Raw genomic sequence first — 21919 nt, 5'->3', positions numbered from 1 at the left:
GTCTTTCACAGACCCCTTAGACATAGTCTGTGAACCCCCAATGTCCATGGACCACAGGTTGAAAATCACTGTTCTAGATATTTGATTTATTCTGGTCCTTTGTAAATGTTGTTGGTACTTTTTAAGTAGGCTGACCACAAGGAGATCCTGAACAACCAAGACTTTCATTCCTGACATCTGGGACACTACTCCTCCTCCCTCCTCCCACGTTTTCACAAGTTGGCAGGCAGCTGGGACACCTTCCAGTACGCTGTGTCTTGCTGATCCGCATTGCTCTGGCTCCCTGCTTTGCGGCCCTTCGTTTCCAGGATGCCCATTATAATTCTCAGCCAGCCAGAATTGGCCTCTTACATCCAGGACTGTCCCTGCTAAATTGAGACCTGCAGTCACCCTATATATAGCGGGGTGGAAAATGATATCTTAAATGTTAAAAACATTGATAGGACTAATGATAAACATGTCGTTCCATTCCACTTCTTTCTGCAACTTGGTTGCTGTCATCATAGCCTGACGCACATTCATTCATTCCCTTGTACCTCAAGCAGATGAGAGATTTTTTTACACTCTCCATTTGGCATAGCTGCCCCTTCTTCTGTGAATATAAGACGTTCCAAAGATTAGTCAGTGAACATTTTTGAACTATGGAAGGGATGCTTTGAGTCTGGTGTGAAAATTGCAAAATAGGTTAAAAATGTGTTATTTTTCTGTTTTAGTTTAGGTATGTTGGTGTCTTTTTGCTTTCCTGTAGACCTGTTCTAGTGCTCCTTATCGCACCAAAGATTTTTGATATCATGTATATTATAAATAAAGAATTGTTAGGTGTTTGCAGATATCCAAGGAGAAGTAACCTGATGATCAGGTAAAGTAGAACTTTTTTCAGAAATGAGGTTCATGGCCATCTTCCTTGGTTGTTGTATTGATTGTCCTTTTAGTTTTATGTGATCTCTATATAAAGAAAACTACAGATCAACAGAAATCTAAAATGCATTACCCTTTCTGTTCATCTTGCACCTAACATAAGAAAATGTTCCTTATTTGAGGTAATATTGCCAAGAATAGTGTAAAGCAATGGTGCTCAACCTTTTGGCGCCCCAGGCCAAAACAGTGGTGTGAGACCAGTCCACACGCCAAATCGAACTCTTACACCTGGATTGGGCGCTGTGGTTGCTCTGGGGCCCTGTGCCATCTGTGTCTAGTCCCATGTGCCAGTGTGGGGCCTCAGGGCCCTGTGCCTCCTGTCCTTGGATCTGGCTTATGGGCTGGAGGTTTGAGCACTCTTGGTGTAAAGGGACCTTGTAGAACAAGTCAAATAAATCCTATGTTTGCTAATCCTGTGTTTACAAAGCGGGGGAGTTTAATTCAGTCTTTAGAAGGGAGAAGGGAAACAAATGTGTTATAAACAGCCAGATGCCTTAAAAAGAAACAAAAAGACAGAAAGACCCATGGGTCTGAAGAAGTTGTAAGTGAAGAAACTGGAAAGGGGACTGAATTACTTCTGAAAAAGGACTAGCTAAGTCTGTGTGAATTCTGGGTGGGATATCTGTTGAGTTACCTTAGCTTTGTGTTGGAATATATTAAGTTGCTTTCCGTGGAATCCCCTGCATATTTGCAGCTGCTAGTAGGAGGAAATGGTTCACTTTAGTGGTATAAGGGCCTTTGTTACATGAAGTTACACTTTGAATTGCTCAAAAGTTGATTGGTGTTAGTAGTAGGTTGAGTTTGGAGCAGGCACACCTAAAGGCCAAAAACCTTCTCTGACTATCTCCCGCCTCCACAGCTGTAACTTGTTACTAGAGGGCTGTTGAGCAGGGGCCTGACTAGGAGATACAGAGCTGGTGAGCCAGGACTGGTATCTATCCCTGCTGTAGGTGGTGGGGGGTGGTGTTGGTGAGAAATTGGGGTGGTGCGAGGTGGGAACATGAAGCTGGGAGGTGGAGAGTTAATAGGATGGAGGTGGGTAATGAAATGGGAAGCTGAAAGGAAATGGGGGTGGGGAAAGCATGGGACAATGAAAGAAAAGGTAGTCTCATTTTAATAAATTGGGCTGTTGGGAGTCCTAGTTATGTGTTGCAGGGTGCCTGGGAGGTTGGAGCAGTGAGGGAAGGTGCTTTTGGGGAAGCTGTTGCCCCTGTCCTGGGAAAGAAGCCCCGGCTCATGGGGCCCTGATCTGGACCCCTACAACCTGCCCTAGACCTCACACCTGGACCCATCCATGGCCTGCAACGTGGCTAGCTAGTATGTTCTCTGCAAGCTCTGTTGCATGAGGTTGCACCCCTCTGGGAAGGCCAGATCCCCAGGGGCAAGAGAACGAGTTGGCTTGGTGTCACAACTGGGCAGTAGAGTTCAGGGGTGGAAAGTTTGTCCACACCAAACAGGAGGGTTGGAGAGGGGACACTGCATCTGGAGATGCTGGAGGTCTGCAACTTGAGCAGCTCAGTCTATGGGGAGGGGCTACACATTAATACAGCACAAGCTGGGTTACACAGATCGGAGATGCACCTGCCCTGAACTGGTATAACTTTAGGTAGCTTAAAGTGTGCTTTGAACTATTCTGAGTTGTTAATGTGTGGACAATTCAGGGGTTAAGAGCTCCAGAAGGTGCCTAAAATGAATGGGTAACAAGGCCCTAATTTAATATATGTATATATCAAAGCTGCTGCTGTTGTGTGTGTGTAACTAGTATTGGACTAGCTATCCTAGTTTTCTGTATAATTCTCCATATTAGATATAAGAGGCTATGATGCATCTCCTGATGCATATTATGTGATGTACGTACATGAGTTAATAGATTGGCTAATGCCTATCATTGGATTCCTGGCATCGCTTCCCTATGGAAGATTTGGATGCGACAGGTGGCAGTTTGCACAACATTTTATAGATGTGTGTCTGACGTGCTTGGCAGTTGACAGGATTGGCATTAAAATCATAATTAGGCTTTCAGGTTAACTCTTTGTCCATATGAATGGAGGAAATTCACACATCTCAGCTTTTGTTGTTTGGGCTTTTGGTTTGGTGAAGTACATACTCCACAGGATACTAGATTGTAGATGAGATCATAAACAGAAATGTAATGTTTTTCTCTCTCAAAAGCAAAAAGCTTAGTTTAGAACGGGGATGGCCAACTTGTAGCACAGGTGGCTCAGGTAGCCTCTGTGTAGGCAGGCAGTACAGCAGCTGATAGGGCTGGAAACAAAACGGATCAGAAGATCAGGCACGGAGCACAGGGCAGGTAGCAGAAATCAAGGTAGGAGAGTGGGCAAGAAGCACAGGGCAGGGAACAGAAGGGCACATCAGGCAGGGAGAGGGGACTGGAGTGGCACTTGGAGAGTGTGGGGCCAGTTGTGGCCTGCCTGCCAAAAAGGTTGCCTCCACTGACCTATAAAATATTAGAATTTGCATGCAGATAGATCCTGATGTGTTATTTTAACCATATAGATTTGGAATAATTAGTCACATTACTAACACCATGTGCTAAATGCGCTGTTCTTTACGGCTCTGCAGTTGCAAGGCTATTGATATTTGTACCTCAAACAGGAGAGGAAAGGTTGACCCTTTTTTGAAAAAAGTAAAGTGGAGAAAGGAGCAATTAACACTTAAAGGAAACACAGTTTGATGCACTATTTTGGCTGTTTTAAACAGGGCTGAGATCAGACTAATGAAACTGAGCAGCCCATTCTGCTTTGGCATTCTAGTTTGATGAACAGATTACTATATAAATAGCAGTATATGGATGAAAAATTATGATTTAAAGGTCATTTTTTAAACTCTCAATCTCCAGTATTAAAAAAAAAAAAAGTCTTAACTAGTATATTTCAAAATTGTGGAGAGGTTTTATACAAAGGTGTAGCTTAGTGTGATGGTGGTTTTTACTGGAGAATTATGATTGCTATATTTGGGTAGACGAGGAGTGGCTTTAATCTGCTTCTATGCATTGGAGTGCACAGAATTTTTTACACTGGATGTTTTGAAGAGAAGAATTTAAATTTGTATTGTTTTAAGTCTAAATGTGAATCCATGTGAGTACACAGATCGCTGTGCTGTTTGGGGCTTTACATAAAGGTTGGTTAGATAGCTTAGGATAGTGGCGCTCAACCTTTTTTTTTTTATAAGTGGGCCAAACCTTAAAAATCAGAAATGGACCAAAAGCATTTTAGGTTTGTGCTTTAGCATATCCCAATATTAAGTATTTTAAGTAATATTAGCAAGAAAAACATTACTAAAATTATGTTAGGCCTATTAATGAATATTATTATTAATGTTAATTAAGTAAAATGTTCAATATTCTGTAGTCTGATTCTTAAATTTTATAAAATCAATGTAGCTTAAAACTTTAAAATTAAATAGTGCAGCAGCAGAGTTTGAAGTTGATGGGCCACCAGCTTGGAGTAGCCTGTAAGGAGCTGGCTGGTTTCCAGGCTCTTAGTGTTGGTGGAGGATTGTGTGGTTTTGGACCTGTGGGAGGGGAGGACAGATAGAGATTGCCCAGCTGGTGGCTTACTTCAGGTCCCCGTGCTTCCTAGTACCCTACCCGTGTCTTCTGAAAGGAGAGCCATGGGCTATGAGGGGCAGGCTCTGCCCCAGAGCAGCGGAGCTTTCTTTGAAATAACTTTCTGCTGTTTTCAAGTGCTGTAGCCAGCCGTGTGCTGTGCCCATGCTTCATGGGGATGCATGGGGCATCTAAATGTGGGTCTCCACCACCTTTCCCCTTCCAGCTACCAAAGTTTTCACAGGGTCCTGGTGATGCTTAAAGCGGTTCGTTTCTCTGGAGGCCACCAAAATCACAGACACACACTCATTAGATGGCACAAAAGGTGTATTTGCAAATAGGGTCAGAGCAGAGTCAAAAACTCAGATTACTCTGAACCCACCAAGGAATTTTGCAGGCTGTATTTATCTTTTTCCTCTGGGCACGTGTGCAGAAACAGGAACTCTTACAGCTCACTTCCGTTTCATACGAGCATACATGTGGTTACATCACTACATACATCGCATGTATATTATAATTAACTACTTAAGTATGCAGGGCGGAGAGGTAAATATGCATCAGCTAATTAAGCATGCTCAGAGACTACTATAGGTCACCAAGAGTTTAACCCCCCCCCCCCTTTCAAGGACACAGTCAGTTGAATTTCAGCTTCTGTAATCTGCATGAGAAAGGCTAGGGAGAAGCTGGGGAAGAGTCTGCGATTTAGTATAAGAAAAGCTGTGGCAAGGCTGGGCAAGGAAAAAAGTCCTTGGCAGTGTTTCTTTCTTATCAGGTGCAAGATGCAAGCTGTGCATTTCTAACAATATTCCATTTCTAACACTGGAGCCCAGGAGCTGAGCATTGCTGTCTTTTGTCTCCCCTCTTCCTACCCCCTGAGCCACCCTCCACACCCAATTCAGCAGTAGGGAAAAGAGGAGCGGGGCAGGCCTGGCAGCAGCACTCAGCTCCGGGGCTCTGGAGCTGCCTGAATTCATCGGCATGTCACCATGGGCTCTGGCTAGAGCCACAGCTTCTGTACAGCTCTGGAGCTCAGGAGGTGAGACCTGCCACTGCTCGGGGCCTTCTTTTTCCTGCCGATGAATTCAGTGGAGGGAGGGAGGTAGATAGCAGCTACGCTCAGCTCCTGCGCTCTGGAGCTTCATGAAAACTGAGCTCATTGGCATGGAAGTGTGGGTGAACGCCACTGCTACTCATATCCTCCTTTCCTCTCTCACTGAATTCGGTGGGGGAAAGGAGGGGCAATCACTTGCACTGACATGCCGGTGATGGGCTCTTCACACCAGCTTCTTGAGCTGCATCTAGCCCGCAGGCCACAGGTTAACCAATACTGGCTTAGACTACTGAGAAATAGTGCTTTTGAACAGTGATATAGCACAATCAACCTGCAGGTCCTTTGTAGAGAAAAAAGATAAATACAGTTCCCTTCATGAAGAATAAAGGAGTGAGTCTTTCTTCTGAGAGTACAGGAAGGGGCTCTCCCCCTGCCTTTGAAACCTGCCAGCATTATCCTGCTTTTAGATACCATTGTGTGAAAGTTAGGGGAAAAATGCTGGTCAATTAAACTCCTGTAAATAGTTTTCAAACAATGGTAGTTTTCATACATGCGTGAAAGCCAGATTGACAGTCTCTCTCATCAGATTCATGATTTCAGTGAAAAAAGGGATAGCCAAATGTGTGAGGACAATTGTAATCTGTTTTGGGGGAGGGGGAGTGCATGCATGTTGCAACTATCAGGACAATTTTATGGAAGTGACAATAGAAGTGTGTAAACTTCTGATAACCTGAGTATATGTGGATTCAGTTCTAGTGCTGATGCGATGGACAATATTTACTTGCTAAATAGCATCTGAAATTAGCTTTTCTTAAATAGCTTATTTTTGGTTTTGTTACTTTAAAAAAAAAAAACAGAAAAACATCATTATCTCACATCTCTGGTTATTTCCAGGAAAAAATTTCTCAGACCATCAGCATTTGGTTTTACACATCAGTGACTTTTTCATCTGATCCGATCGCTATAAGGTTGTTATACACCAATGGTGTTGCACCTCGTAACCGGTGTACCCTTGACCTGCGAGCCTGGGTCGGCACGACCGGCTTGGCGCAGAAGGGATAGATGACCGGACAGGTGGGGAGTAGCGGCGAGTAGGAGTCAGGCGACTTGAAGTGTACTGGTTGTATGAAAGGTTTAATGTACTTACGCTACCGATGGTCACAGCGTAGGCAGGATACCTGACTTGTCAGTTGTTCAGTTGTAGTGTATAAAACAGAACGGTCTAAAGGGGTCTGTTGGTTCATGGGGTTCCTGAGCCGAGCCCTTGCTTTCTAACCCGGAGGCTAGGTGCAGCTGCCCGACTCAATAGTCCCAGAACTGGTCAACAGCTCATACACAGGGAGAAATTATAATGCACTTTCGATCAGTAAACTTCCGAAAGGTCTTTGACGAGATGATCAGATGAACTGGTGAATGAGATACGCCAAATGAAAAACGTCTGGTGGGGAGAAGGTGTCTGCAGGTGGCCAGTCTGCTGACTCTGTCTCCTTGGTGTGCTCGGAGTTCTCCGCATAATGGCGGGAATCTGCTCTTAGTTATAGTCAGCAGTGACCAATCACTTCATGCCAATTGTGAATATTTACTGACCGCCAGTTACGTTCTTACAGTGACCTAGATACATATTCATCTGACCTAGATACCTATTCATTTGACCTAGATACATTATTCATCTGGCTGCCCTCAGCAGGTTCAAAAGGTCAATCTTATGATTGGCACCTGCAATACTTATCATTGCAGACAACAAGCTCCTTATGTGTAGAGAACAAACTTTAAACAAACTCCAACTGCAGTGCTTCTTTTAGCAAAGAAATAAAGGCTACTAGTGCTGAGGGGTCTTTATGGCCTGTGTCCTTACTAAGTTATTATGGTCTTCTGCTTTGCTGGCATCGGCACTCTAACCGACAGGTAAAACTCAGACATGACAAATGGTAGTATGAAAACAATAATCATCTGGCCATGCTATTTGGGCATTTATCAATCTCCTACACATAAGAATTACAAGGCCAAGAATAATAAGGCTAAGTGTTTGGGCTCTTCAGCATATCATCTTTTTATCTAGATCCCGGGAACAAAAACATTCATTTTGTTCTGGCCACCAAAGCACACTGGGTGTACGGGAGGGGCAGACAGTGAAGGCAGCCTTTTGCGAATACTTGGCATTTATGCACCCCCTGTTCAGAAGAGATTCTTCTTCCCTGGGTTTCATGATGTAATTGAATGTGGTAGGAAGAAAATCAATGGAAGAATCAGCCAGGGCACTTTTACACATGCTTGGAGAGCCACTCTAATTAAAGCACCACCACATCTCCTCTATCAGCGTCCCACCCTTAAAAATGGCTGCAGAAGTGCTCAAACTAAAGCCTGTTCAACGAGCTTTAGTTGAAACATCCCCAGCATTACTTTGAAGCGTGGGGATGCTGATACGCGAGATGCAGGAGGCTGAGTTGAGTCTGGTCTGACACTCTGGAATTCCAGCACATCGGCGCAGCCTCCGCGCTTGTGTGTAGGCGCCCCAAGAGACTACATGTATTTAAGTACAAGAGAATTTGGATAGCTTCAAAAAATTGAGTTTCATAATGCTGCTAATGCACTGTCAGTTTTTATTTTGCTTCAGTTAGTGTTAATTCTACCCAACCAGTTATATACGTACACATTTTATATTTTGTGTGTGTGTATAATGGATGTGCGTGTATACAGTGCACATACGTATACATGTAGATGCATAGATGTGTGCATAATTTGGAATGGTTAACAGCACTTTTATTTTTATGAGTTTTGTATGCCTTTGTCAAGTGACAATGCTGCATATATCATGTAGGTTTTCCTTAAACAAACATCATTAAATATTTTTAGCACCTGTCATTTATTGCACGGCTTTCTTGGTTAGACATTTAGCTTATTCTCTTGTTAAGCTTCGCCCCCTTGAAGAACAGTTAGTGATTATGGAAGAAAATAATTCCATATTTAGAGGACCTGACACTCTTTCATTAAGTTTCAGTGCACTCGGGGTGTTGCTCTTGGATGGTCTTGATTTAAAATCACAAAGTTTTGTTTTAAGTTATTGAATTTTCAATATCTTCACCCTGTACGTTGTAAAAGGAAAATAAAACATTACATTAGAACATAGTAGCCTTGAGCTACTCATAAAGGCAACTGGAGAAAGTTTCAAGAACAGAATTAAATAGAGAGAAGGGAAATACACCAGTGCAGTCACTAGGAAAGATTAAACTGCCCTAGGCTTATGGGGAGAATAAGAAAAAGACCACCTTTAATTTTTTTTCTGTGCAACCTTCTAAAGACACCTTCCCTAAAAAAGGTTCATTTGAAGGATGCACCACATTATATATACAGAGAAAGCATATGTTCAGTTAATGTGTGTTCTCTCTCTCTCCCTCTTTGCATAAGCTTTCTTAACCTGTGTATAAAATAAAACTGTAAATCACTAAATGGAGCAGCATAGGATATAGAGCAGAATAGATGCAAAGAGAGACTGTCATATATAATGTTTATTGCATTACTTGCTGTGTAATAAAAGTGGAGGTGCAACTCCTGCATGACTAGAGCTAGGCCAAAGGTGATTGTATTTCTCTAAGGGAGGGATGTCATAGATACAGCCCGTGGTCTGAATTGGACCAGAGGAGCAGCATCACCCAGCTACAGGTGCTAGCCGGTTTGCCTCTTGCCCCCCCCATCTTGGTTCTCCCCACATGCCAGATCCACAACCTGCTTTAGCTGGTGGTCTGGCATGTGAACCACATGTGGTGACTGCTCCAGCTGGTGTCCAGCAGTCTCAGAGTGACCAGAGTGGTGCTGGATCCAGTATGTCCAGGAGGGCTCTATGGGTCCCCCCAGTTGTCAGATCTGGTACCCACTCTAGCCAGTCTGGGACTGATCTCTATAGTATACTGCCATGTCAGCCAGTCTGGTACCTCCGCTACATGTAATGTCTGCTCTGGACCAGAGTGGGTGTTGCATGCTGCACGGTCCCAGACTGGCCAGAGTAAGTACCATGGGTGCTGGATCCAGTGTGTGGGAGAGGGGAGTAGGAGGGGAAAGGGTGGGCCTGATCTGGCCCATGGGTCCAGCCCTGCACCATTTCATCCAGCCCATTGACCGGCCCTGAAACACTCACCTGGCCCATAGGACCAGATGCGATTGATACCCCTGCCTTAAAGAATGGTTAAGTGAGCTGAAAATAGACTCTTCTGATTAGGATTTGTGACAAACATGCAGCACTGCTTTAGCAGACATCTCTATAATTATCCTATTAAAACAAAGCAACATCTGCATTATCTGTGCAAGTACAAAGGAAAAAAGAACATTGTGTTCTGTAATTCTGTCTGGGAGTATTATAAAGTCAAAAAGATGATGCTTTACCAAAGCCATGTTTAAATATGGTAGGTTGTATTTAATTACCTTTTAATTACCTTCTTTTGTTGCAACCTTTTATGCCAAAAGCAGTCCTTTTAAGAAAGAGGTTGTCTTGTTCTAGTTAGGATTAGCTGATGCATTCAGATAAACCATGTATAAGCTAGCATCGAGTTGACCTGGCAAAGATGGAGTTTTATACTGGGTTTTTTGGTTTGGGGTTTTTTTTTTGGGGGGGGGCGGGGATTTGACATTATAATATACTGAGTCTTCTCTAGACAATGATGAAATAGGAACCATGACTCTTTAAATGCAGGAGGTATCATGTGGTAATAAATACTGTGCACAACTGTGCTGTTTAAACTAGGATTTGGTATAAAATAAGAGGTATTTGATTATGTAGAGACGCATGGAAGAGGCCACACAGGAACAAGAAGAGATTCATCCTGTCTTCTAAATACCTGCAGTGAAGCTGGGAGAGTGTGCGCGTTTGCTTAAATAATGCAGAGCACTTTTTCCTTTTCCCTTGAGGGAATCAGCTTTCCAGATTACCTATCTCGCCATATGCCGTAGCTCTTGCCAGAAACTCATAGCAGTGTCACTGCCAGCTAAAATTACTTGTTTGCTAAGAACTGAATTATGTTGAGGATTGTTTTAAATCGCTACATTGGCAGCACTGCAAAATCTTCACGGACAAAAAAATGCATTAAGTTTCCTTACCTTGAATTTTGGATGGAAAACTCTGCTTAAAGCACTGATTTTTAGTCTAGATTTTCAAAAGGATTATACACCTGTTCATACACGTTGCTGTTTTTCTTGTTCTCTTTCCAAATCCCCTTCTAGCTTGTTCATGCTCTGACTTGTGTATTATAAAATATTGATATACACAAATTAAAAATGTACAAAAAGAACATATTGTCTATTTGTATTTTGTAGAAGTTACAGCACAAACATAGTACAGTTTGGAGTTACCCTACTTTGCAGTGACCACGTGTTCCTTTTTTTTTTTTTCCCTTGCAGCAAAATGGAACTGAAAGGAGGCCATATACTAACTAGCGAGCCAGAGTGAGATTGATTTCCACATTGCGAGTGCTATCTGGACCATGATGTTGCTCCTGGGTTTCATGCTTTAAGAACCTTTGTAGTGACTGAAGTTTCAAGGAAGCCATGGCCTTCTTTACTCCATGGAAACTATCTTCTCAGAAACTTGGCTTTTTTTTGGTGACTTTTGGCTTCATTTGGGGAATGATGCTTCTGCATTTTACTATTCAGCAGCGAACTCAACATGAAAGCAGTTCAGTGCTTCGTGAACAAATACTGGATCTCAGCAAAAGATATATCAAAGCACTGGCAGAGGAAAACAGAAATGTAGTAGATGGACCTTATGTTGGGACCATGACAGCTTATGGTAAGTGCATATTCTATAATGTCAATAAAATCTGGTTAATTAAAATTAATTTCAAAGTTAATGTATTGTTGCCCATAACACAACCCAATAGGCCTACAGATTCTTCTTGTACGTTGGGAGGGACTTTTATATCCAGAAGAAAAAACAATGGTGCTATCTTTAGCAAATGTTAATATAGTGCCTATGGCTAAGTATGGAGAGTGAAAAAGCCCGAGGCTAAACTGATTCAGTCTTTTCAGGTTTGTCTAAGATGCAGAGATTAAATTGAAACAAGTGAACAGACATTTACCTTAATTCAGGAACTGCAGCTACATGCCTGGAGTGGCTCAGGCCAGAGCATGTCTCTCTGGCATGTAGCCAGCATGGGCTGTATGTTTGCTGCTTCTTCCGGCTGCCCCTGAGGTCTCTAGGATTTGTAGTGTTTGTACATGCCATGGGATTTACTTTGGTTTAATTCTCCCTAAATTGAAGCAGTGGATCTTTAAAAACACTCCTTTGATTTCATAGATTTCATAGACATCAGGGCTGGAAGGGACCTCGGGAGATCGTCGAGTCCAGCCCCCTGCCCAAAGGGCAGGAAGTCAGCTGGGGTTATAGGATCCCAGCAAGATAAGCATCCAATTTACTCTTGAAGGTGTTCAGAGTAGGTGCTTGAACCACCTCCGCTTGCAGACTGTTCCAGACCTTGGGAGCTCGGACAGTAAAGAAATTCTTCCTTATGTCCAGCCTGAAACGGTCTTGCAGGAGTTTGTGACCGTTCAACCTAGTCATCCCTTGAGGCGCTCTGGTGAACAAACGTTCCCCCAGATCCTGGTGGTCACCCCGATAAACTTACAGGTGGCCATCAGATCACCCCTGAGCCTACGCTTTTCCAGGCTAAAGAGTCCCATGGCTCTCAGCCTGTCATCGTAAGATCTGTTTTCCTGACCTCTGATCATGCGCGTGGCTCTCCTCTGGACTCTCTCAAGCTTCTCCACATCCTTTTTGAATTGTGGAGCCCAAAACTGGACGCATTACTCCAGCTGCGGCCTCACCAAGGCCGAGTACAAGGGGAGAATGACGTCCCGGGATTTGCTCGAGAAGCATCTATGGATGCAAGCCAGCATTTTGGTCGCTTTACTAGCCGCAGCATCTCATTGCAGGCTCATGTTCATCTTGTGGTCAATGATGACCCCCAAATCTCTTTCTTCTGTAGTGCTAACCAATGTAGCACTGCCGAGCCTATAAGGGTGCTGCAGGTTTTTCCTCCCAAGGTGGAGAACCTTGCATTTTTCGGTGTTAAACACCATGAGGTTCTCATCTGCCCATTTGCTGAGCTTGTCCAGGTCAGCCTGGATCACCCGCCTATCTTCTGGCGTGGATGCTTTGCCCCAAAGTTTGGTGTCATCGGCGAACTTGGCCAGTCCACTCCTGACTCCAGTGTCCACATCATTAATGAAGATGTTGAACAGTATGGGTCCCAGGACAGAGCCTTGAGGGACCCCACTGGTCACAGGGCACCATGATGAGTGACTGCCATCAGTTACAACCCTCTGGGTCCGACCACGGAGCCAATTTCCCAGCCAGCGGATCGTGGTGGAGCCAAGGCCACAACTGGCCAGTTTGGCCAAGAGGTGATCGTGGGATACCAGATCAAAAGCTTTTTTGAAGTCAAGATATACGACATCAATCTCTTCTCCCTTGTCCAGGTGATAGGTCACCTGGTCATAGAAGGAAATGAGATTGGTCAAACAAGACCTACCCGCAACAAACCCATGCTGGCTATCCCTTAGGATGTTAGCCTGGGCCAGTCCATCAAGGATGGCCTCCTTAATAAACTTTTCTAAGATCTTCCCCAGGATAGAAGTCAGGCTAATGGGCCTGTAGTTAGCCGGATCCACTCTCCTCCCTTTCTTGAAGATCGGCACCACGTTGGCCTTCTTCCAGTCTTCGGGCACTACACCAGTGCGCCAGGAGTTTTCAAAGATCCGTGCCAGGGGCTGGGCTATGACGCTCGCCAGCTCCTTGAGTACCCTGGGGTGCAGATTGTCAGGGCCGGCTGACTTGAAGGTATCCAGCTTCTCAAGGTGTTCCTTCATGAGATCAGCATTTATGGAGGGTAGGGGATCCCCTTCACCCGGAGCAAAGAAAGAGCCCCATCTTTAGGGCAAAGAAAACCCGTGGCATGTACACAAGGGTTGGGCCCAACCCTTACCTGCCTGTCTGGCAGCAGGAGGGGAAGGGCGAGTTGCCAGCAAGTCGAGTGGTCCCTGACCTGCAGGGAGGGGGTGGTGTGTGTGCGTGTGTGGGGGGGGAAGGGGTGTTGGTGCTTTCCTCCACAGCAGTGGCAGCGCCCACCAGGCAGCACCCACCTGCAGGCACCCAACCCGAGCGGTCCCAGAAGGCACTGCAGTTGTGGAGGGAAGCACCAGGCCCCCAGCGCAGCTCAGGCAGGCAGGTTCTGGGGGGAAAAAGAAAAGATTAGGCTCAGCATTTATTTATTTATTTATTTATTTTTTCATTCAGTGGAGCCTGCCTGCACAGCCTCTGAGCTGCACGGGGCCCAGTGCTTCCCTCCACAGCAAACTAAACTACCTTGGATATGTTTTATTTTGCTACAAAATCATTTAACCCTCATTATGCCACCGACGCATGCGAAGAGCCCACTGTTAAAACACATTATGTTGCTGACATGTGCAAACAGCTCCACCATTAAAGCGGTTTAAAAGGGCATTAAGCCTCTTTAAAGGCCAATTTTGTGGCATGTACAAATGGCCCATAATTGCGGAGCAGAGCTCTGCAGGGTTGCTCATCACATCCTCTTCCTGCTTCCAGGTGCCTCTGGGATTTGTAGTCTATAGTTGTAGCCAGCAGTAAGTTTGAGCAGGGGAAGCGGTGTTTAACCCCCATTCCTGGCCCCAGCCCCCAGCTGAGGTTTTCCTGTGGGACAGTCCTCCGCCCACCCTTCTACCTGCAGACTGGGCTGCATCCCCAGTTGGGCTTGCCCCACTCCTTCCCTCCCCCGGTTGGACCTCACTGCTCCAGCCAGAGAGCAGAGGGGCAGGGCCAGCTCTCTGGAGCTGACAGCACAGCCCAAGGCTGGAAATCATGCTGGGATGCTGGGGGACTGTGACTTAACTTGAACTAGGAAGGGGTCTGGGACATGAGTTTCATAAACTGGTTTGACCCAAATCAATTGAGTCTGATAGTACATTCAAACAGGTTTATCTTAAACTAATTTCAGCCATTTTCAAACTGGTTTATATGCACTAAGCTTCTGTTCTCTTACAAGGTTAAACCAGTTTCTGATCATTTAAACTGGTTTATCTGTAACTTCCATCCCTAGCACTTGTGGGTTCATTCACTAGTAATTTTCCCCTGTAGAGTTGCATAATTAGTGCCCTACCAGCTCAGGAGAATTTTGTCCTGATGGACCTGTGCTTAAAATCTCAGCTTGAGGCCTTTGCTTTTCATAGTGGAAGTGCACCATTGCCAGTGATTCCATGAGTGGGTGAGAGGTGAAATATCAAGGATCAATTTGTTGGTGTATCCTAAGAATTGTGAGACTTTGATTATTTTTTTTTATGTTGACCAGAGAATATTTGCCCCATTATGAACTTTAGAATTACAATGATTTTGTTTTAAAACTGTGTATTTATATATATTAATGGTTTTTCAGCACACAGTTGGTCTAGAAGGCAGAATGCTACTAACAGTTCATACAAAAAGTAACTGGCTCACAACATACCAGCAATTAACTAAATAGCCATGTTAGGGACAGCCTTTTGTTTCAGTGGTTTGAATGTGGTGCTTGGATTTTCTTTGAAAATGAAACAAAAAAGGCAATCATAGAAGAACATTAAATAGTTAGCTGGCTCTGACCAAAGCAGTTCCAGCTAAGAACAAAAGCTTTATTTCCTCAACCTTGCCAGAGATTCTTCTCAAAATGTTCTAGAGTCTGTTCAACAGGGAAGGTATTGAAATCTTAAATATGCTTGAGAATAGTGAGGAAAAGAAAACAAATCCATAGAGAAGTAGTTACAATTTTTGCTTTGAAGGAATTACTCACAGGTTATCTCCACAGTGGGGAGAGGAGTTCAGGTACCATTTCCCTCTTCCTGACTGAGGCTCCTTGTCTGTCAGTTCTGGCTTTGCTGTGTACTGTTCAGGGAAGAATTTTCTGTCTTGGATCTTGGCTCAAAGAAGAAAAAGAGGTAATGAAAAGGGTGCCCCCCCACCTAAAAGCCATCCAGAAGGTTTGGCATAGTTCTAGCCAAACTAGAGCCTGGTTGTCCCACACACTCAACCTCTAAGTTCCCTGTAGCTAGTTCCATTCCTGGAGGGAAGCTGACACCGGATGTCTTTATTCACTCAGGACCATGAACACATTGTTCTGCACTGTCACTTTCCATTGCATTTGCTTCTTAGTGCTAAGCTGAAGAAATTGTCTTCCACAGAAGGCTTAAGTTTTCATGTTTGTACCAAAAGAGCTGATCACTTGTGGGTGAGAGGGAAGAGGGTATCCAGTTAATAGTATCTGAAACACTTTTTTTCCCCTTTTGGGAGGATTAATGGATATATGTTCTGCCAACTTTTACAGCCAAGGCTATATGAATTTAATGCTATGCTATGCAATTGCCATATAGTTTTACTTGAGCAGTGATTAGAGTGACTTACCTAAAATCCAGATGTAGCCTTGTTTTTGCTCTTAAAGCACTCTTCGATTTGCACTTAATTGAACTTGAAGATGCCGAAGGGTTAAATTGGTCTGACTGCAATTTTGTGCTTAGTCCAGACTCCAAACTTCTTTGCAGTATGCTTGCCATACCCTCCTGACCCAGGTCTGATAGTCCACTGCTAGGTTTTGCAACAAGTTCCCAGTATTTGTGTTTGCAGCAGCTAGCTATTTGTAGTTTGGTCAATTTACCAGTTTGCCAAGAAATTTGATTAGTCTGTTTACATGCTGAAGCACTCTGAGACCCTGCAACAAACCAACCCCTTGCCTTGTTAATTAAATACTGTTTGCTTTTCTATTTCTGCCACATTTTTGTTCAGCTTTAATTGAATTATATCTTTTAAAAGTGTGTAGGTATTCATATCTAAGCTTAAATTTAAATGTCAGCATCATCTCCCCATGTTCTTTACCCAGTATTAACATGTAACAATTAAGGTTACTATGATTGAGGGGAAAAAAATATTTATCTCCAGTCTGCGTGCTGTGTTCATGGCAAAGCTCAGGGCCATCTAACTGGTGGCTTGTGGGCTGCATGGCTTGTGGGCTGCATGCAGTACACACGGGGTTAACTTGCAGTCCCATGGCGCTCACCCTGGCCACCACTCCCCACGTTACTCTGGCTGAAGAAATAGTTGGAGTCTCCTGGCTTCCCTTACTTTCTCCAGCTGCTCCTCCCTACCCTTGCCTCAGGGGGTTGGGCAGTGTGGTGCAGTACTGTTTCGGGGATTGAGGATGAGACGGGTAGGAACAGGGCTGGGGGTTGTGCCCATGCAGTGCAGCAGTGGGAGGATTCCCATGTGGGTGCATGGAATAGCATCCTTGTATGCACCCATGCAGCCCAGCACCTCATGGCTCGCTTGGTGCAGCCTACGCAGTGTGCAGTCCCCAGTGGCTTAGTTGGACAGCTCTGGGGAAGGTCTTTTCACTTTGCTGGCTCTCCCACCTACTGGACATGGCTACACAATACATTTACTGTTGAGTCGCCTAATTAGCTCTGCAGTGTCTCAGCATCTACACATGCTGTGCTATTAGGACACAGTAAACTAACTAACTCCACCACAGTACTATCCTGTGGCAGTGTTTTTACTCCACAGCAACGCAAGTGTAGAAGCTGGTTGGGGCATAAGGGTGCTACAGTGCAGATGCTGCTGCCAGCTAGCCCCACACTTCGAGTATCCTCATGTCCCAGCCAGCCTTGCCACAGCACATTGAGCTGGGTCAGAACAGCCCCAGGGTGGCAGGCTGACCCCCGGCCTCCTGCCAGCCAGGGCTCCTCTGACCCAGGTCAATGTGCTACAGTCCTGGGAGCATGTTCAAACAGTGCCCAGGAGTGTGATATGCACTGGAGTTTATTGCTCTGTATTAATAATAGGTGTAAATGCACCCACTGCATTGGAGGGTAGTATGCTCCTTTTAGGTTATCTGAAAAGTTAATTGCTAATTAGCCATTTATGCTGTTCTCTCTTAGTTTTCTTTTCATTAATGTGTTATCTCAGAGAAACCTTATAAACAATGTGTCCTAGGCTTGTAATGGAAAAGAAATTAGGATGGGTTTAGGATTAGGTGTGCATGCTGATAATTAGGAGCCTTTCATTTTCTCTCTTGATTTTCTTTTCCCTTTGGAGTATTCATAGATTTCATAGACATTAGGGCTGGAAGGGACCTCGGGAGATCATTGAATCCAGCCCCCTGCCCAAAGGGCAGGAAGTCAGCTGCAGTCATAGGATCCCAGCAAGATAAGCATCCAATTTACTCTTGAAAACACCTATTTTCAGCAGATGCCAGAATGCCTTGCTGTCTTTTATTACTGCCTTTGTCTCCTTCTCTGATACAGCGCTAGCATTACTGTGACTATTTTGCCTATGAGGTTGAAGTCACCATTTTCTAGGCAGCTGACTTTTATATTGCTATGTGGCTTACGGAACAAGTAGCGCTTGTTCTGAGATTTCTGTTTGTGTGTTACCACTTGCAGGCATAGCAGTTTGTATGATGATCACATTAAATATCACAAGCTAAGAGTGTCAGCCTAGGTCAGTGTTGCACCATAAAGGTTTTGCAGAAAATATGATTATTCAGAAGAGGGTGTTCCTTACTTCCCTACTGTACTAGTTTATAATGGGGAAAAAGAGCCAAAGGCGTAGGTCACTGCAAAACTGAAATGACCACACCTTTCGCTTGCATATCCTGTACCATTTTTCATAAGAGGAATATATTAATATATGCTCTAGCTGGAATTCAGGAAGATAGGAAGTCATTAGCTGAAATCCTCCAGCTGTTTCAGTTGCTTATGGCAGCAATTTCCCATTCCAAATCCTGTTATGGAGTAATCAATGCACTATCAATCAAAGTTCCACAAGAGAGATGGCTGCATTTCAGTGAAGGGGAATCATCGATGTAGCCTCCTAAGCCACCTCAAAAAAATGGTAATTCTTTTTCTTACAAAAGACCTTGCTTGACAGATGCTGTAAGGTTATATAATATTATAAATTGAATAAGCGTACAATACATTTCAGTTGCTGTGTATGTCTTATTTTCAACTTAAGGGCTTTTACAGGTGCAGGTTGTGTAATAATTCAGAAAATAATATGAATTGATTCAGGTGTCTGTTTAATTGTGTACTTTGTCTTAAAACTATATACATGATTACATGGCTTTTAAATCTAAACAGGGAACTGTTAGAAACTAGCCCAGTTCTTTAGTGGTGACTAGTATATATCACAGTTGTTGGAAGACAGTGCTGATCCGTTGTTCAGTTAAATCCTCCCCAATAGTTGTTTATTTTTTTCTTTAGTCTTATCAGTTAATAGCCATTGAACAGTCTTGACATTCATGAGCTATGATCTTAATATTCTTTCACATTTTCCTGGTTTAGATTACCTCCTCGTCTGTTTTTGGTCTGTATCCCATTTTCCCATGCTTATCTCAATTTTTTTTTCAGTTTTAATTGCAATTTTTTGTTAGCAATTTATATTTCTACTACCTTATGTATTGAAACCTTTGAAATTTGATGTACATGGATCAAATGCTTGTCTTTTTCAGTATTAGAATAATAGTAACACAGTGTGTGTTTGGTTTTAAAGTAACAGTGAAATATTTTACACAAAGTTGTGTCGGAGTTTCGTCTTTTTAATTTCATCCAAATGTCTGTTGTCCTGCCAGCAGAGTTTTTCAAACAGTGCTGTTGTTAGCAGTGTTGTAGGTCTGATTTTGAGTTATTTTCATTGTATTTTCTGTCGCAGTTTTTTTTTTTTTTATTTACCCTATTTTTATTTTCTTAGCTGACTCTTGGCTGTGCTTTTAATTATTACAGCCACTTTTTTCCATTTAGTCCAAGATTAGTAGCATATACTGTGCTCATCTTGTGCTCATTTCTTAGATAACATTTGTGGTTCAAGTCACTATTATTATTGTTTTGTCATTTTCCCCATCTTCATCAGTTCTAGCATAATTTAATTGTTGATATTATTTTAAATCAACATTTAAAAAAAGCCTTAAAATTATGTGTATGTATTTATCATATATTTTAAAATATCACTTATAACAATCTTTCAAAAGTAAAGTGCAATGATATAAAGACAGATATGGAAAACTCCTTTAAAATTAATGTTTGTTTTTCATTCAACTAAAAGAAATAGCTTTTCCATGTAATCCTTCTCTGATTTGCATAACCATTTGACTACTCATTAAAAACTCATTTGAAATGCTAAATGCCACATGGTAAGTCTATGTCCATTGTAACAGAGGCAGGCAAATCTCTGCTTATAAATTATCATTGGAAATTCCACCAGGTGTCAGATTACAGATCAGAAAACTATTTGATTTTTAAACTATGAAAAGAAGATAATTGCACAATTTTAAAACCGTTTTGTTTGAGTAGCAGTCTAAAAGTAATATTTGAATATAATTTAAGTAAAATTATTTAATCTGAAGTGCTAGGTCTAGTAGACAAAAGCTAGTATATTCAAAGTTGAGCTCAACACCATGTTCTTAACTTGTATAAAGTCCTTTATCCCTACTTCCTCACATTCTTAGCTCGCAAGTCCATCTGCACTACTGTTAAATTTCTTGATTTTCCCCTTTATATGTTTTTAAATTTGTTTGTTCAACTTCCTTAGTCTTTCTGGATTATTTTTATACATTCTTTTTACGCAGATTTCCTCCTTCCTTTTGGCGCGATGCTGGGGCGGGCTGTAGGGGGGAGCCTCTGATCACCTAATGACAGATATAATTATTAGCTTGCCTGAGAAAAGACATGGGTGGCTTTATAAAGTTGTTATAAGACTTAGAACTTGCAAGGGTATTGTGCCAGTGTGGACCTGATTGAATATTTCAAGCAATATGGCTGAATATTTTTTTCATCTCTTTAAGGCTAGATTTTAGCTCATACAGTGGACTAGCTAACAGGTTGTTCACCTGAAAGTACTCGATGTGAAGCTAGACATTATCTACCATCATAGGATCATCTGACTATGTGACAGTAAAGTGGAATAGCTTCCTTCTTGTAAATAAATAATACCTGATGAATATTTGATTCTTCTGTGGCATCCGGTATATTGTTAAATGGGTTAATAATTACTTTTTCTGTTATAGATTTGAAGAAAACTCTTGCAGTCCTACTCGATAATATCTTGCAGCGTATTGGAAAGCTAGAATCCAGGGTAGAGATTCTTGTACTTAATGGGACGGGAGCAAACTCAACCAACAGTACTACCACCGCTGCTCCCAGTTTAGGAGCAGTTGAGAAACTCAATGTAGCAGGTGGGTATGAAAATTGTTGAGAATTTTGCCTTTATTTTTATCATATACATATAGAGTCATGTGGGTAACATGAATGCTAAGAAATCAACTTTTTAGGAGGAAAGTAGCCTGCCTGGCTGCTTTTCATTTCTAAAAACCTAAATTCCAATCTGACACATCATAATCAAACACACATCAATTTCTTTGTTTAATGAAGAGGATACTGATGAACCTCACACATTTTGTCTAATTCAACACATGATGAGTGTGACGAGAGCTCATGGGTTGAGAACAGTTTAGTCTGTGTGTAACAACATGGTCAAGAACTAGAAGATAGTATGAGGGATTTTATACTTTAAGAAGAGGATTGTTAAAAGCATACAATATTATGTCATTTTTCTACCAGTCTTAAACGTAAAACTTGATTTTTAAATTTGTCTATGCATTTTCCTGTCGTGCATCTTTAACCATTTTAGTGGTGCCACCAATAGCTAATTCCAAACCCTGACTTAGGCTTCAGATAAACAGGAGCTGAACAGTTATGGTCATTGGGGTGCGTTTTATGCGTCTTGGAAAGCAGAAGCCAGATCATTTATTGGGATCCTTCTTGTATTACTTTGCACTGGGCCCTAGAAAATATAATAATGGCTAATTAAATGTGCCCCTGCAGTTCCTTGTACATAGTTAAAAAATATGGAGGCCCAAAAGGAGGTAAAACTTGTCGTCTGGCTTTGATATGCTGCCCCAAGGGCAAAAAATGCTCAGTAATGGAAGTTTCTGCACTCCTGTTAAATGGAATTTGTAACCAAAGTAAAGTACTCTAGACAAAGTTGTTTTTAGGAGAAAATGGCATCTGCTGAGTTAAACTGAAAAGCCTGTCACTTAAGGTATGCTGCCATTGCATAGTAACAGTCTGCCTCTTGCATTTTACAGCTGAAGGAAACTGTCCAACATGGCATCTAAAATAGTGGAGTAATATCTTGTGCAATGATTACTCCAGCAGTTTACTTTTTATCACATTATTAGTACCTAGTTTACTTAAATCTAGGTCAAATTGATACTAACCACCCAGTGAAAGGCAAAATTAAGATTACCTCATTCACCTTCACAGGTAGAATTTTTTGATCTTTAGTTTTTAGATCTTTTTACTTTCAC

General features: G+C 42.6%; 1 protein-coding gene across 5 annotated transcripts in view; it reads left to right on the top strand.

The window, feature by feature from the left end:
* MGAT5 (alpha-1,6-mannosylglycoprotein 6-beta-N-acetylglucosaminyltransferase) overlaps positions 1–21919 on the top strand; it is a 227265-nt gene that overhangs the window by 68943 nt on the left and 136403 nt on the right. For all 5 annotated transcript variants that reach the window (XM_090045878.1, XM_090045879.1, XM_090045880.1 and 2 more), the window contains 2 exons: positions 10926–11313; positions 20618–20785. In XM_090045878.1, the coding sequence (XP_089902004.1) occupies positions 11073–11313; positions 20618–20785 (409 nt within the window). In that variant the 5' untranslated portion in view covers positions 10926–11072. The remainder of the gene's footprint in view (positions 1–10925; positions 11314–20617; positions 20786–21919) is intronic.

This window comes from Crocodylus siamensis, chromosome 4 (genome assembly GCF_052110815.1).
Source record: "Crocodylus siamensis isolate JL-2025a chromosome 4, ASM5211081v1, whole genome shotgun sequence".
Lineage (NCBI taxonomy): Eukaryota > Metazoa > Chordata > Crocodylia > Crocodylidae > Crocodylus > Crocodylus siamensis.
The sequence above is the reverse complement of the archived record's forward strand: the minus strand, read 5'-3'. Positions and strand labels throughout refer to the sequence as shown.